Source organism: Dysidea avara, chromosome 10, assembly GCF_963678975.1.
Source record: "Dysidea avara chromosome 10, odDysAvar1.4, whole genome shotgun sequence".
Classification (NCBI taxonomy): Eukaryota; Metazoa; Porifera; class Demospongiae; order Dictyoceratida; family Dysideidae; genus Dysidea; species Dysidea avara.
The window spans coordinates 2,773,292-2,786,566 of record NC_089281.1 but is presented as its reverse complement, the minus strand read 5'-3'; the positions used below and the strand labels follow the sequence as shown (position 1 = coordinate 2,786,566).

The following is a 13,275-nucleotide window of genomic DNA, read 5'->3' as shown; positions in this document are numbered from 1 at the left end:
AGTCTACCTTGTATGGCAATAACAGATTCTGAGGTCATGAAATCACATTAAATGACATCAAAATAAAAAGTTAATTTTATATATGGTTGTTCAAAATATCGATGCAGTGACTATTTAAAATTGATCAGTAAACAATGTTTAAGCTCTTATTTCCAAATCAATTGTGGCACCACTCAAGTATGGCTACTATTGAGGGTTGGTCCCTGAGTAAAAGTCTAATAACTAATCTTGACCACAGCCCACTGTTGTAGACAACCCTTGTAGATACTGCTTGGACTGCTCTATTATAAAGAACTGACTTTATAGCAACATCACTGATGTATAGTGGAAGAGACTAGTGTACAGTTTGCAGTATAATGTGTTCATCATAAACAGCTTTGAAACATGTGTCATACAATATTCTCCTGAGCAACCATAAAACAGAAATCTTGCTATAAATATAATGAGATCCCTAATGTTTCCTGATATGTACATTACATATGGTATGTTTTTGCATGTGTGTACCATATGTACATTTTATGGTTGTAAAATGGGTATGGGTGGTCTGCCTGATATGTCTACCCTCAGCCCTCAGGTTTTATGGCCTAAGGGCTGAGGGTAGACATATCAGGTGGACCACAAATATACATGTTACAACTATTGTGTGCTTTGTGACACTTTGAAGTCACTTTTAACTTAGTAATTATGCCTCTAAAGTTACTTTTAACTTTGAGACTACTTTTGATGTTTGTCCAGAACCTTTGAAGAAGTTATTATAGTTACTATATCAAAGTTTCAGATCAATTCCAATTATTATACAGTATGGTAGTACTGTATGTATATTAGGGATCATGGAGGTTTGGGTTTTTCTGGCCAAAAATATCACCAAAAAACCAGCTTCACAATACCATCCTGGTGCCTTGGCAGTAAAGTATAACCAAGCTCAAAAGTGCCTTCAAGATGCTTCCAATAAATTGCTACAAAAATTTTATTTAATGAAATTGACTGCCTGCCTGCTGCTATAGCAAGATGGCTTGCCTACATTAACGGAAATTGTTTGTATTTCCATGGAGACTGGATTGAATGTAGAGGCGCTTCTCTTATTGTTCTTCATTTGTAATGCTATGTATGCAATGGGCTGAGTATAGCTGAAAGCAAAGCATAATGGCCGCTTCACTTTCAAGTCAGTAATTGATAGTTGGGGTGTGTTCAGTCAAAAACATTACCTCTGGTGCATGCCATCCTTTCTTTTAATGCAGTGTGTGAGGGTTTACTAGTTATAATAATGAAGTAAACAAACAAGTATAAGGAAAAATTAAAAATTTTAAGTATGAGTAGGAAAACAAGGTCGACTACACCTGCAGATGTACTAGTGGACATTTAATCCTTGACTCGGTCTATATCCTTACTTAGTGAGTACTAGTGCTACACTGAAGTCAATGTGATAGAGATGTCTTCTCAGTGCAGCATTGCTCAGTGCAGCATTGCTCAGTGCAGCATTACTCAGTGCAGCATTGGGGAGTTGTTCCTTCACTGAGCAATACATGAAGGAGAAGATGGACTACTGGTTGAAGTCTGTTCATCAGCTCAGTGAAATTGCAAAGGTATACCCTACTGCTGCTTACTGTGGTTTTGTACATGGACTTCAACGTATTTCATGTGTACCATACCCGACTTACCTGTTCTCCTTATTCCACTGGAGGAGGAATTGTCTCACTGGTTTATTCCAGCCTTAACTGATCACAGCATAAATGAACGAGAACGTGCTTGGTGGGCTGGGTATTAGATATTTATAGAAGTGCTCTGATGATGAGTTTGTTGCCTCCCTGAAGGTGACTCTTCCCTTAATGGAATTGATCCCTAAACAACAGCCTATCAATTTGTGATATTCACCGCCATAACATATTGGAGATCATTACCATCAAACAACAGAAACAAAGTGCTTTGGCTGCTGAATTGCGTACCCAGCTGTCTATTAATTTGCAATGTACTTTCTCTTTAGCCAGTGAAAAAAGGGTGCATCATCTTAGCTATCTGCCCTGCCTATGGAGGAGCATGGGCTTGCTTTGCACAAGGTCGCTTCTATGGGTGCCTTGTGTTTATATATCAAGCAAAGCATGAGTGCCTGTGGTACAACTAAATCACCTGAACATGTGGAAAACTGCTGGCATGCTTCACGAATATATTTACATTGGGCATACGAAGAAACTTAATCCACAATTGATCTCAATATGTTATGGCACAGAGATAGCAAAGGACATCAAAATATCTGAGGATATCTTGTAATGAGTTATTGTGATATATGCACAGATAACTGTGCAATATCTTGAGTTAACGAGATAAGTGCATATATCTCATTAAAATTCCTGAACCAGTGTAATAATTACATGATATAATATTTGCACTGGCTTTCCTTTGATCTGAGGTGTGACAATGATACATACATATATTGAAGGTTAGGCTAAAATTGTACTATGTGAGAGACAACCTATACCAGTATATATATATAAGTTATATCAACATACAGGAGCATGACATACAAATACTGTATAAATGTTACATACCAATCAGTATCTCACATTGATTGGCCAGAGTTATACATACAGTGCGTATGTATATTAGTTGGTTTTTATGGTTAGCACTTACATGTAATGTGTGGTATACAAGATGATAGACATTATCCCTTATAAGGGAGATGAACACAGCAGACTAAGCCTTAACCCAAATAAACTAGCCACTATAAGTACCATTATAGATTCACTCACACACACACACGCACGCGCGCACACACATGCATGATAGCTGCAGTAGTCTGATAGCCAATAGTTAGGCATAATTTCCTTAGGTTACCATCTAGAATAGAACCCTGCAGCAGTGGCATTACTCAGAATTTAGTAACCCGAGGGCTCTACATTGTGGCCCCCAAGCAAAAATCCTGACTTGTGTCTTCAAATTGAAAAATGCAGTGTCCACACCATATATACCTCCCTCTAATCAGTATGCTGTTTACTATCCATTAATACTCATGTATTACTGGTGTAATAGGTGTGCAATTGTTGTGTTTTGATTGTAGCATTTAGAGGTTTGTAAGCAGCTAATCATATTCAAGTATTTCATTTTGTTGTAACACTAGCATCTAATTATGTATTCAAGAAATTCACTGTGACATTAGAAGGAACATGACGGTGAAGATTAACACACTCCAATAAAGTTTGTTGGCTGGTCTCAATATGGTCCAGTGTAGTACACGAGTGTAGTGATGATCTGGTGCACACACACTCCAGTACATATAGTAGACCTCTCATTGATATCTCTACTCCACTGGGAATTAGTGCCAATCCTCCTCCAGGCCTGGAGCACATGAATACATTCAACAATAAACAACAACACACACAGTTACTCACTGGCGCATGTTCTTGGCATTAATGAACGCCTGTGCCCCTTCAGTGTTGAGATAGGGAACCAGTTTATGTATAGCAAATAGTTCAGACAATCCTTGTAATACTGGACTGTTTCCCAACACATCCCTCACTGTTAGTGTAGCTACTATTAGTAGACTAGTACCTGAATGTAGTGAAGGAATAAGTTGCATCACTCTAGTATTTCGCTGGAAGCATGTTGTACAGTTTACAGTATAGTGTGCTCATCATAAGCAGTACATAATTACATTAAGATGTAACACTTAACACTTTCATACCTCAGATCAAGGGAACTTCCCAGGTTACATTCACAACATAGCCCAGTTCGCAACTTACCTGTATCACATCTGAATGTAGCCCGGGCTACAACTGGGCAGCAATTATATTGTACTGTATATTAGGGATCATGGAGATTTGGGGTTTTCTGGTCAAAAATATCACCCAAAAACCAGCTTCACATATACCATCCTGGTGCCTTGACAGTATTGGTTAGGTAACCAAGCCCAAAAGTGCCTTCAGTATGACCCTAAATGCTTCCAATAAAATTGTTATGAAATTTAAAATAAATTATCCTGCCTGCCCACCTGCCTGCCTGATACCTCAAACAAGCATAACTCAAGAACGGATAAGGCTATGGGCTTGATTTTGTCACTGTTCGATATCACTTCGTCCTGAGATATGCCTTTTGGTATATCACAGTACATACAATGCACACATCATGGGCTTACCTTTGTCCTCTTTTGTGTCCCATTTCTTTTTGCTGATAGCTCAAGGTGTCAATTCGTGATAGTGAAATAGATGGCTTCTCTACGGAAATCGTCAGTATTTTCTGTGGTGACCGGATTGATTGCAGAAATCAATTTTGGCCTTAATGCCTATACCCAGACTGAATTAGAGATTAAATGTTCACTAGTATATCTGCAGGTATAGGCAACCTCCCTCTATGATCCTTAATCAAACTTAAAATTCCTAAGTTTTCCTTATATTTGTTTGTTTACTTTTTTTGTAACATTATTATGACTGGTGAACCCACACATACCGTATAAAAAGAAACGATGGTGCCAGAGTTAATGTTTTCGTCTGAACATGCACCCCAGCTATTAATTACTGACTCGAAAGTGAAGTGGCCATTACACTTTGCTTTCAGCTGTGTTCAGCTGGTCACAAAGCGTTACAAGAACAGTATTAGAAGCGCTGATTAGTACTCACGTGAATAGTATGCATGACTTTGATTTGGCCATGAACCACTCAGACGGAAAGCATTTTGTAGTGCTATAGCAAGTGTTTTCACACGTTTCCGAATACAGACCACATCCACACTACTGATAGCACGAAATTACCACTCTACAAGAAATAACTACTCTACAAGCATGCTTACTCATCTAAGCCTTTACAATTCAACAGCACTGATTAAAACATTACACTTGCGTAACCAAAATTCTCTATAATTTGTTTATTCATCATAGCCAATCATAGCCAAACATTGCCAGAATGCATATACCAGCTGCTGACCCACATTTAAATGTTTCAGGCATGCATATACAATACATCCAGTGGTTGTACTTGTATCTGCTTGAGTGATTGATCACCTGGCGCAGGCTATTAGCCAGCTATGGATCGTATGTATGCCCTCAACCCTTGGGTTGTCTGGCGTACATATCAGGCAAAGCCTTCATTGCCCATGTTACAAGTATAAGAAAATTATTAATCATACTTTCGAGTAGGAATAACAAGGAATAAAACAAGGGAGGTCATCAACTACTATTGGAGATTTAATTCCAACTTCAGTCATATGCAGCCACGACTGAATATTCATTCTTCTGTAAGGCTATACCTAGGGTTAGTAGTTCTTAAAAAGTGCTTTTCATTGTGTAAGATCGACAGATAGATTGTGTTTATGATGGTTTTATGGGCAGCAACATACATTTTAGCAGATCCCTACTACTATGTGATGGTAGCTACAATCACTTTGAAGCCACAAGGGAAAAGGAGTTTGAATATCAGTTTTGTGTTAAGTTTAAGGTATTATAATAATTTTCGAGGATGAAACATTGCTGTTACCATGAAATCTGTGAAAAGTACATCCCTCAAAAATCTGTATAGCAACACAACTAAAAATGTGCACTTCATACAGGTAATCACACACATTTGAGTATAATTGTACACGTAGCTGTCAAAATTGCTCAGGGTGAAATTTTAGCAGTTTGAGTACAATTATTCCCTAATTTGCACAAAAAAATGTGTGTGATTGCCTACTAATCACATGGTGACCACCCTTCATGTAGTACTATATATCTCAAGTTAACTATATAATTAACATCATTGTTACAGCACTTTAAAAACTGATCGGCCACTTGCGATACTACGTGGTGCACTTGAAAGGCTTCACGTGTTAACTTAACAATTTGATTTGCTGCTCAATGTCAATAATTGTTGCACTTAATAGGCTACTTTTTTGATTGGCTACTTATTATATCATTTCACTTTTGTGATTCTTTTATATCACTGGTTACTATACAGTGTAATTACAAAAATAAACCATGTGATTTGGGATTAATTGCACTCCTACTATTGGAGCTAATCTGTAGCAAACTAAACCACTAACTATGTGATTATTTTAAAAACCATGAAACTTTTGACATACATAACACTCCTCATGACATGCATTTTTAGAGATAGTGCCATCACAGATCTGAACCTTATGGCCATTTTTACATGTTAATTTCTGGATAATCTTTCTGGGAAACCTTTGATATCATCTTTAGAAAGAATGGCTTGCATATCATACCAGGAGTGCATCAAATCCAATGGACAAGCAAGATGTAAATCCATACATTACTAACATTACAAACGGGGTTAGTGAAGTATCTATATATATATAAAGCTGAAAAGCCATCTTCCGTCCATCTGTCTGTCTGCATTCCATTTGAGTTCACGCATTCTTCTTGCCAGTTGCTGCATCAATTGAAGCAGTTTTGGCACCAAACAAAGCGCTCATCATCTAGGAATAACCTAGCGTTTAAATGAAGCTTCTAGCTGCCATCGCTCATCATTTACAGGGTGTTTAGTGCAAGGATGTAGAGCAAAAACTCGCTTGAATTCTTTCTACAAACCGCATGCAAACCGCAAGTAAACAACTATGCCAGTCAACCTATGCATGCCTTTATAAGATTGTTTTTAAGGCTGACTGGTACTGTTAGATAATTCTCACGCACGCAGGTCACGCACTCCATAAATACAAGGTCCCAAGTTCAAATCCAGGTAGAGTCTATTCCTTTTTCTCTTTATTTGCTCTGGCAACCTTTTCAGTGTAAATTTTTTTTACATTCCTGTCAAACCCACCTTTTTATGTCACACAACTTTTACACTTGATGATCAGAATTTTACGGCACATCATTCAAATTCAAAATCTTTGAAGTGTGAAAATGCCAAAGCGAAAGCGTTCTTCTTCATTTCGTGCTTCTCAAGCAAAAAGACCTAAGCAATGTCAAAGACTGGATCCAGTGAAGCAACAGCAGCATGTAAACAGGCAACATGAGTGACGTCAGCTGGCAGCATCTACTACCACTGTCTCGTGTGAACAGACTGGACTACTGAGTGAAGATTACCTAGACAGGAGACAACAACGTGATGCAGAAGCTCATCATCTTGCCCATCTAGATCTTGATGGCAGATTAGAAGAACACAATGTGATACAACTGCTCGCCGACAAACGGACAACAAGTAAGTGCCAGTAGACTACCTAGCTTAATGGCCGTTAATTATCAGCCAGACAAGTTTTATAACACTACTGATGTAGGCACACTTAGTGTAGAGTGTTCACATTGTGGGGTGTTGAAATTTCCTGGGGAGACTGTCAGACTGAGTCATTTTGCTGTTCTAAAGGCAATGTCCAACTGGAACCATTCCTCAACCACAGCCTTTCTTGCAATACCTGTATGAAGGTACAGACAGTGACAGCAAACATTTTTTGACAAACATACATAAATATAATTCCGCATTTCAAATGACCAGCTTTGGTTGTAATGAGGTGACAATTCCTGGCTTTAATCCTTCCTTTGAAATACAGGGTCAGGTACGTATACCATCGGATTGGTAGAATGGTTCCATCAATGGGTGAGTCTCCAAAATTTTGTCAAATTTATTTCATTGACAATCAGGAGTCACAGGTAGGTGTCAAATAGTTGGTGATTTAAGGCCAGACATAGTTAGCAATATCAACCAGCTATTGCATAATGACAATCACTATGTGCAACTGTTTAAAGTGGCTACGAACTTATTTGACCAACAGGATGTCCCAACAAACATCAGAGTTGTTATAGCGGTTTTCCAGTTTCTTGCAATTCAAAACATCATGCGCTAACAAAAACCAATTGTATTATTAATAGACTTATTAGGCTAGCTAATTTTCACTTGATATCAAGTGGATGCCACAACTTTAACATTTTAACACACTAGCCTCCCCCTACACCAGGGTCCCTTTGGCAGTAAAGATGCATAAACAGTATTCTTGGTTCTCATCTTGAAGGTCAGCAGTCAATGAATAACTTTGGACATCTGTCTTAAAGATGAGTACGAAGTTCGTACAGTCGGGAAGAATGACTCAGCATGATTAACAGAATAATGATGACACGTTACACGCACAACAGCAACAGTTACTACACATGTGATCATGTGATTATATAATGTGTTTTCTAATTAGAATCCCTGCTACATAGCTACATCCTATTTAAAGTCTTAGTCATTTCCTATACAGTCTTGCACTCAATGCTATGTATTTTGAGACATCATGCATGTGATCACCTCATGGCTAGATATGTACAATCATTAGAAAAGCATGCACTATATCTAGTAATAGACATGAATGATTCAAAATGGTATTCGTGCAAGTAAACAAGATCCACCATGAACTCCCCTGATTACTGGTGTTGCACCAGCCCAAAAGAAGCAAAAGCAAATGGATGATGATGTAGCGCAAACCACTATCTCTACAGCAAGTACTTTGGTTAAGGCAGCCTTCAACCCATCACAACCACATGTCAGTACTACACAGTCTCCTTCATTTCAACAAACTGTTATTGCAAGTACAAGTGAAAGTCAACCTCCACCTGAAAAAGCTGCAGAGATTAGGGGCAAACGTCTTAGTCAATTGAGTGTGCTGAAAAGGTAGTTTAGAAGAAGAGCTCAAAGAGCAAAAAGGTGAAATTTTCAGGACTTTGTGTAAACTTAACTAAGCGAGAGTAGTGGTGACAAGTGTTGTTATTGTGACTATGTATACACTGTAATTTGTGTTTACAACATCAGGGTTCAACCCAGAATATTAAGCTAGAGGGGGCAAAGTAAGCCGCTTCGGATTCTAGGTGAGTCTGGGGGCATGCTACCCCAGGAAAGTTTTGAAAATTTAGGTGTAAATATACTCAATTTTGGTAAAATTTTATTGTGATGCCACTGAATATTGACCATTCAATTATACAACTTTGGGATCAATTAAACCTTTCCATTTCTCAAGGCTTTAGGTATAAACCTAGGGGGGGGACAATAGTTAACCCAGGAGGGGCCTGTGCCCCCTCCCACCCCTCCTAGATTAACCCCTGAACATTGTTATTGTGTGTATGTGTTTACATGCTGTAAATATCAGATGCTTTAATCCATTCTTTACAATCATTTGAAGATACTGATGAGAATGCTGCATGGATTATTGTATCAATATCTTCCAAAGCTTGCATCTCTAATTCCATACTTTTCATTACAGTTTTTACCTTAGAAAATGTATTCTCAATGGGATTGTAGTCTGGTGAGTAAGAGGGCAGAAAGTACAAGATAGCACCAGTGTCTTCAATTCCATCAACTACTTCTTTTGTGTGGTGAATAAAACAGTTATCCATGATGACTACACTGTTTTTGTTTACTCCATCAAAATATTTACCAAATGTTTTAGAGTTATATCATAAAATATTTTACCATTCACACTATCCCACACTATACTGCAGCCTAAAATTCCTTCAATGGAAAGGAATGAAATGACTGAAACATGTTCACCTCTGAATAAAAGCTGCTGGTTCCTTGCTGGTTTTCCTCTCATACTGTATCCTTTTCTTCTTGAAGTATCTCTTCTATCAGTTCCTAAAAATATCATCATTTCAGGAGTGTATAGAGAGACACATCATCAACATGCTGCTTTCTTAGATCCTCATCTCTTTGAATTGCATATTTGGACATCCATTGGTGGGTGAAGCCAGTCTTGTGCAAGTATTTACAAAGACAACTCAAGCTTACAACTACACCTACCAACTCCAGTTGGATTTCTCTAACATATATTCCTGGCTTTGTCAGCAGTAATTGAGCTAGAAAAAACTGTACCAGCTTTCTAAATGCATTCTCAGCTGGATATGGTGGTTCTTGTTTACATCTCTTTTTGTTCTAAAGAGCATGTAAATTCTGTGCACAGTGGTAGGATCAATTCATAAGTTACTGGCCACTTCTTTATCAGATAATTTCATAACTTCCTCTTGCCACACAATCTGCCATCTAGTATCATCACCATAAGTACTAGCACGAGAAGGTTCACAGCTATACCTATGCCTTATTGATGATGTCATGGTTTACCGGTATACTGCGTAAATTTAAAAATCCGTGCATGCGTGAGTGCACAATATTAGCACATGATGTTTTGAATTGCAAGAACCTGGAAAACCACAGTATCAATGAAACAAAGAGGCCTACAGGTGAGCATGCCAGGAGGTACAATAGTCCAATGTGTGATGAGGTGGGTGTGTTGATGCCTAATGGAAATGCACACAACAGGGACATAGTGTTACACTACAGGGATGGTGGTTTGCATCATATTTCAGAGCTACACAGAGGATATGATCCATTGCAGTACCCACTGATTTTCTCTCATGGTACTGATGGATGGCACATCAATCTTAAACTAGCTAACAATAAAAAATTGACAGCCCTGGTGTATTACTGCTACCACATTATGGTAAAGCAAAATGTATCTGTGTTACTTAGGGCATAGCAACTGTTCCAACAGTTCTTGGTAGATGCATACTGCAAAATTGAAACAGAACAATTGCAATTTCTTAGGCGTGAGCAAAAGCGTGCTGACTGCTATCAGGATCTCCGAGATGCAATTGTTAATGGGGACAGGGACCCTAGCAATGTAGGCTGTTGGGTTATCCTTCCATCAACATTCACAGGTGGGCCAAGTTACATGCATGAACGTCAACAGGATGCCATGACTTATGTTAGGAAATATGGCCACCCTGATTTGTTTATTACAATGACATGCAATCCCAACTGGCCAGAAATTAAAAACAATCTGTTGCCAGGTCTAAAGCCCCAGGATCATCCAGAATTAGTAGCATGAGTTTTTAGGCTCAAACTTAAGAAAATGCTAGAGATGTTAAAAGCAGAAATGATTTTTGGAAAACTACAGGCTTCACTTTACTCAGTAGAATGGCAAAAGTGTGGTTTACCACATGCTCACCTCTTGGTGTGGTTGATTCCAGAACACAAGGATCACATAGATGTTGTTTGTGCTGAAACACCTGATCCAGCACTTGACCCTGAACTGCACCAGATTGTGATGTCCAAAATGGTACATGGACCCTGTGGGAGCATCAATCCATTGTCTCCTTGCTGGCCAGTGCAGTAAGGAGTACCCCAAATCATTGATATCTGAGACCCAACTAGGCACTGATAGCTACCCATTGTACAGGAGGATAAGCCTTGAAGATGGTGGACAGGTGAGTACCATCACCATTAATGTGAGAAGCTCTCAGGTAACTGAAGAAATTGACAACAGATGGATAGTGCCTTACAATAAGTTTTTGTTGCGAGCCTTAAGTAAACTGCCACTGCAATGTTAAATTATGCATATCCATCAGTTCCATCAAGTATGTACTGAAATACATACACAAGGGCTGTGATCAGGCAACTTTTGCACTATGTTCAGACCAGGTGGACGAGATCTCTGAGTATCAGAATGCTCAATACATCAGCAGCAATGAAGCAGCCTGGAGGATACCGGAGTTCCCGATCCATGAGATTTCCTCCTGTTCGTAAATTTCCCATTATATGGTAGTACACGGTAGCCATGTTTGATTGAATTTCATTGTTTGCAGAGTTAGATGCTCCCTTGTCCATAGGATGTGATGCACTCCTTGTCATCTTTTCCCTTACAGGAGAAGTCTCCTAGCAGAATATACTTAGTCCTTATCTAAAACTTGTTGCCCCTTCTCGGGTCTCCTCTGCCCCCCTCCCTCCCTTCCATCAATACACCTCAAATACCTACAGTAAAGGAACAGTCCTATAACTAGAAACTACAGAGAAAAGGCTACCTGATAGTCAACTCACAGAGCCCTCTGTCTATAATGGGATATCACTACTCCCACTGCTAGTCATATGATGCTATGTAGTTTACATTAGACTTTACATTAGACTGATATGAATCTTGTTTAACATTGGCTTTTATATTTGATACACAAATTTGGGAATAGTTATATTATGTTACTGCAGTCCCTTTTTGTGTTTAGAAAATGTTTACATGTACTGTGTGCTCAATTCTGAGTTCTGTACATTATAAATACATGGGTCACTTAAAGCAATCAAGTTGATTTGCTGTTATACTTTGCAACTTGATAGATTGACAGCAAAAGTTGAAGTGTCCAACCATGGACCTTATCATGCCATAAAGTAGTTCTCTTTCTGTAGATATATATATCAGTGCCACACAGCTGGAGAGTGTATGAATATGGAATTAGCAGAGGCAGTATGGAAGGTAGGGATCATGGAAATTTTGGCTTTCCTTTCCAAAATTATCATCCAAAAAACCTTTTCTCCACACCTTGGCACTACTGGTTTACCATAATCAAGCTCAAAAATACCTTCAGAGTAACCCCAACTAAATTTCTATGATTTTTTCATTGAACTGAATTTTCTACCGACTGTTTGAATAACTAACTGTCAAGCATAAATCAGCTACTATACGGTTACATAAATCTACTATGGTTAAGGCAAAGGGCTTGATTTTTTCTCGCTTCAATCAAAGATGTGCCTACCACAGCAGCTACAATGCATGCATCATGGACTTACCTTTGTCCTCCTTTTTTCCCATTATAGCATAGGTGTTGATTCATAGTGACGTGTCATGACTTCAGTGCTATCACGAGAATCATCCGTATTTTCATAATGACTAGATTTACTGCAGAAGTGCTTCTCATACTGTTGTTTGTTAGTAATGTTGTACAAATGGTGGAACGTGGAAAACAAAGCAAAATTATACATTTAATTGCATAATTAATTTTCATATTGTGCCTGGTACCATTGTTTCCGTTGCAGTATACACTGGTTCAATGAGTTACGTAACTAGTAATGAACTACATTATTACAAACAGTAAACAAGGAAAAATAAATTTTACATTTGAGCAGGGATCATGACAAGAGAGGTCATCGGCACCTGCAGCTATACTAGTATCAAAATTTATTTAAAAACCCAAACTTCTGCCTGCCTGGCCGATGGCCTGCTTGCCTGACTGACTGATCACAGTCGCAAAGCTAGAGGCTAAATGACAACCAGCATATTGCACCACAATAACAAACTCACCAGTGGCACATGCCTTTTGGGGTTCCGACAAGTGTCTCCATACTGGTCATCATCTTCTTCATATAATGAAACCATACCAAGGTGTTGTTAATTTTCACTTTCCATATTTAGATACCACAAAATATTTGCACGCTGCTGTAAGAGGTACTAGCTAGACACCGCACTCATAGCTACAGAATAGGGTACCTACACAGTAGCGAAGAAAGAAAAGGAACACAAATGTGCACAAAAGTCCATGATGCATGTACTGAAGCTGCTGTCGTTGGC

General features: G+C 38.6%; 1 protein-coding gene across 4 annotated transcripts in view; it reads right to left on the bottom strand.

Moving 5' to 3' along the window:
- The window catches only part of LOC136237236 (uncharacterized), a 52,318-nt gene that overhangs the window by 22,717 nt on the left and 16,326 nt on the right, over positions 1 to 13,275 (bottom strand). Inside the window, exons 16-17 of one of the 4 annotated variants that reach the window (XM_066027566.1) lie at positions 3,384 to 3,543; positions 3,078 to 3,330 (exon numbers count right to left, since the gene is read on the bottom strand). The exons of 1 other annotated variant lie outside the window; for it this stretch is intronic. In XM_066027566.1, the coding sequence (XP_065883638.1) occupies positions 3,120 to 3,330; positions 3,384 to 3,543 (371 nt within the window). In that variant the 3' untranslated portion in view covers positions 3,078 to 3,119. Of the gene's footprint in view, positions 1 to 3,077; positions 3,331 to 3,383; positions 3,544 to 13,008; positions 13,065 to 13,144; positions 13,195 to 13,275 lie in introns of those variants that run through there. 2 more of the 4 variants (XM_066027568.1, XM_066027569.1) reach the window with 2 other exon arrangements.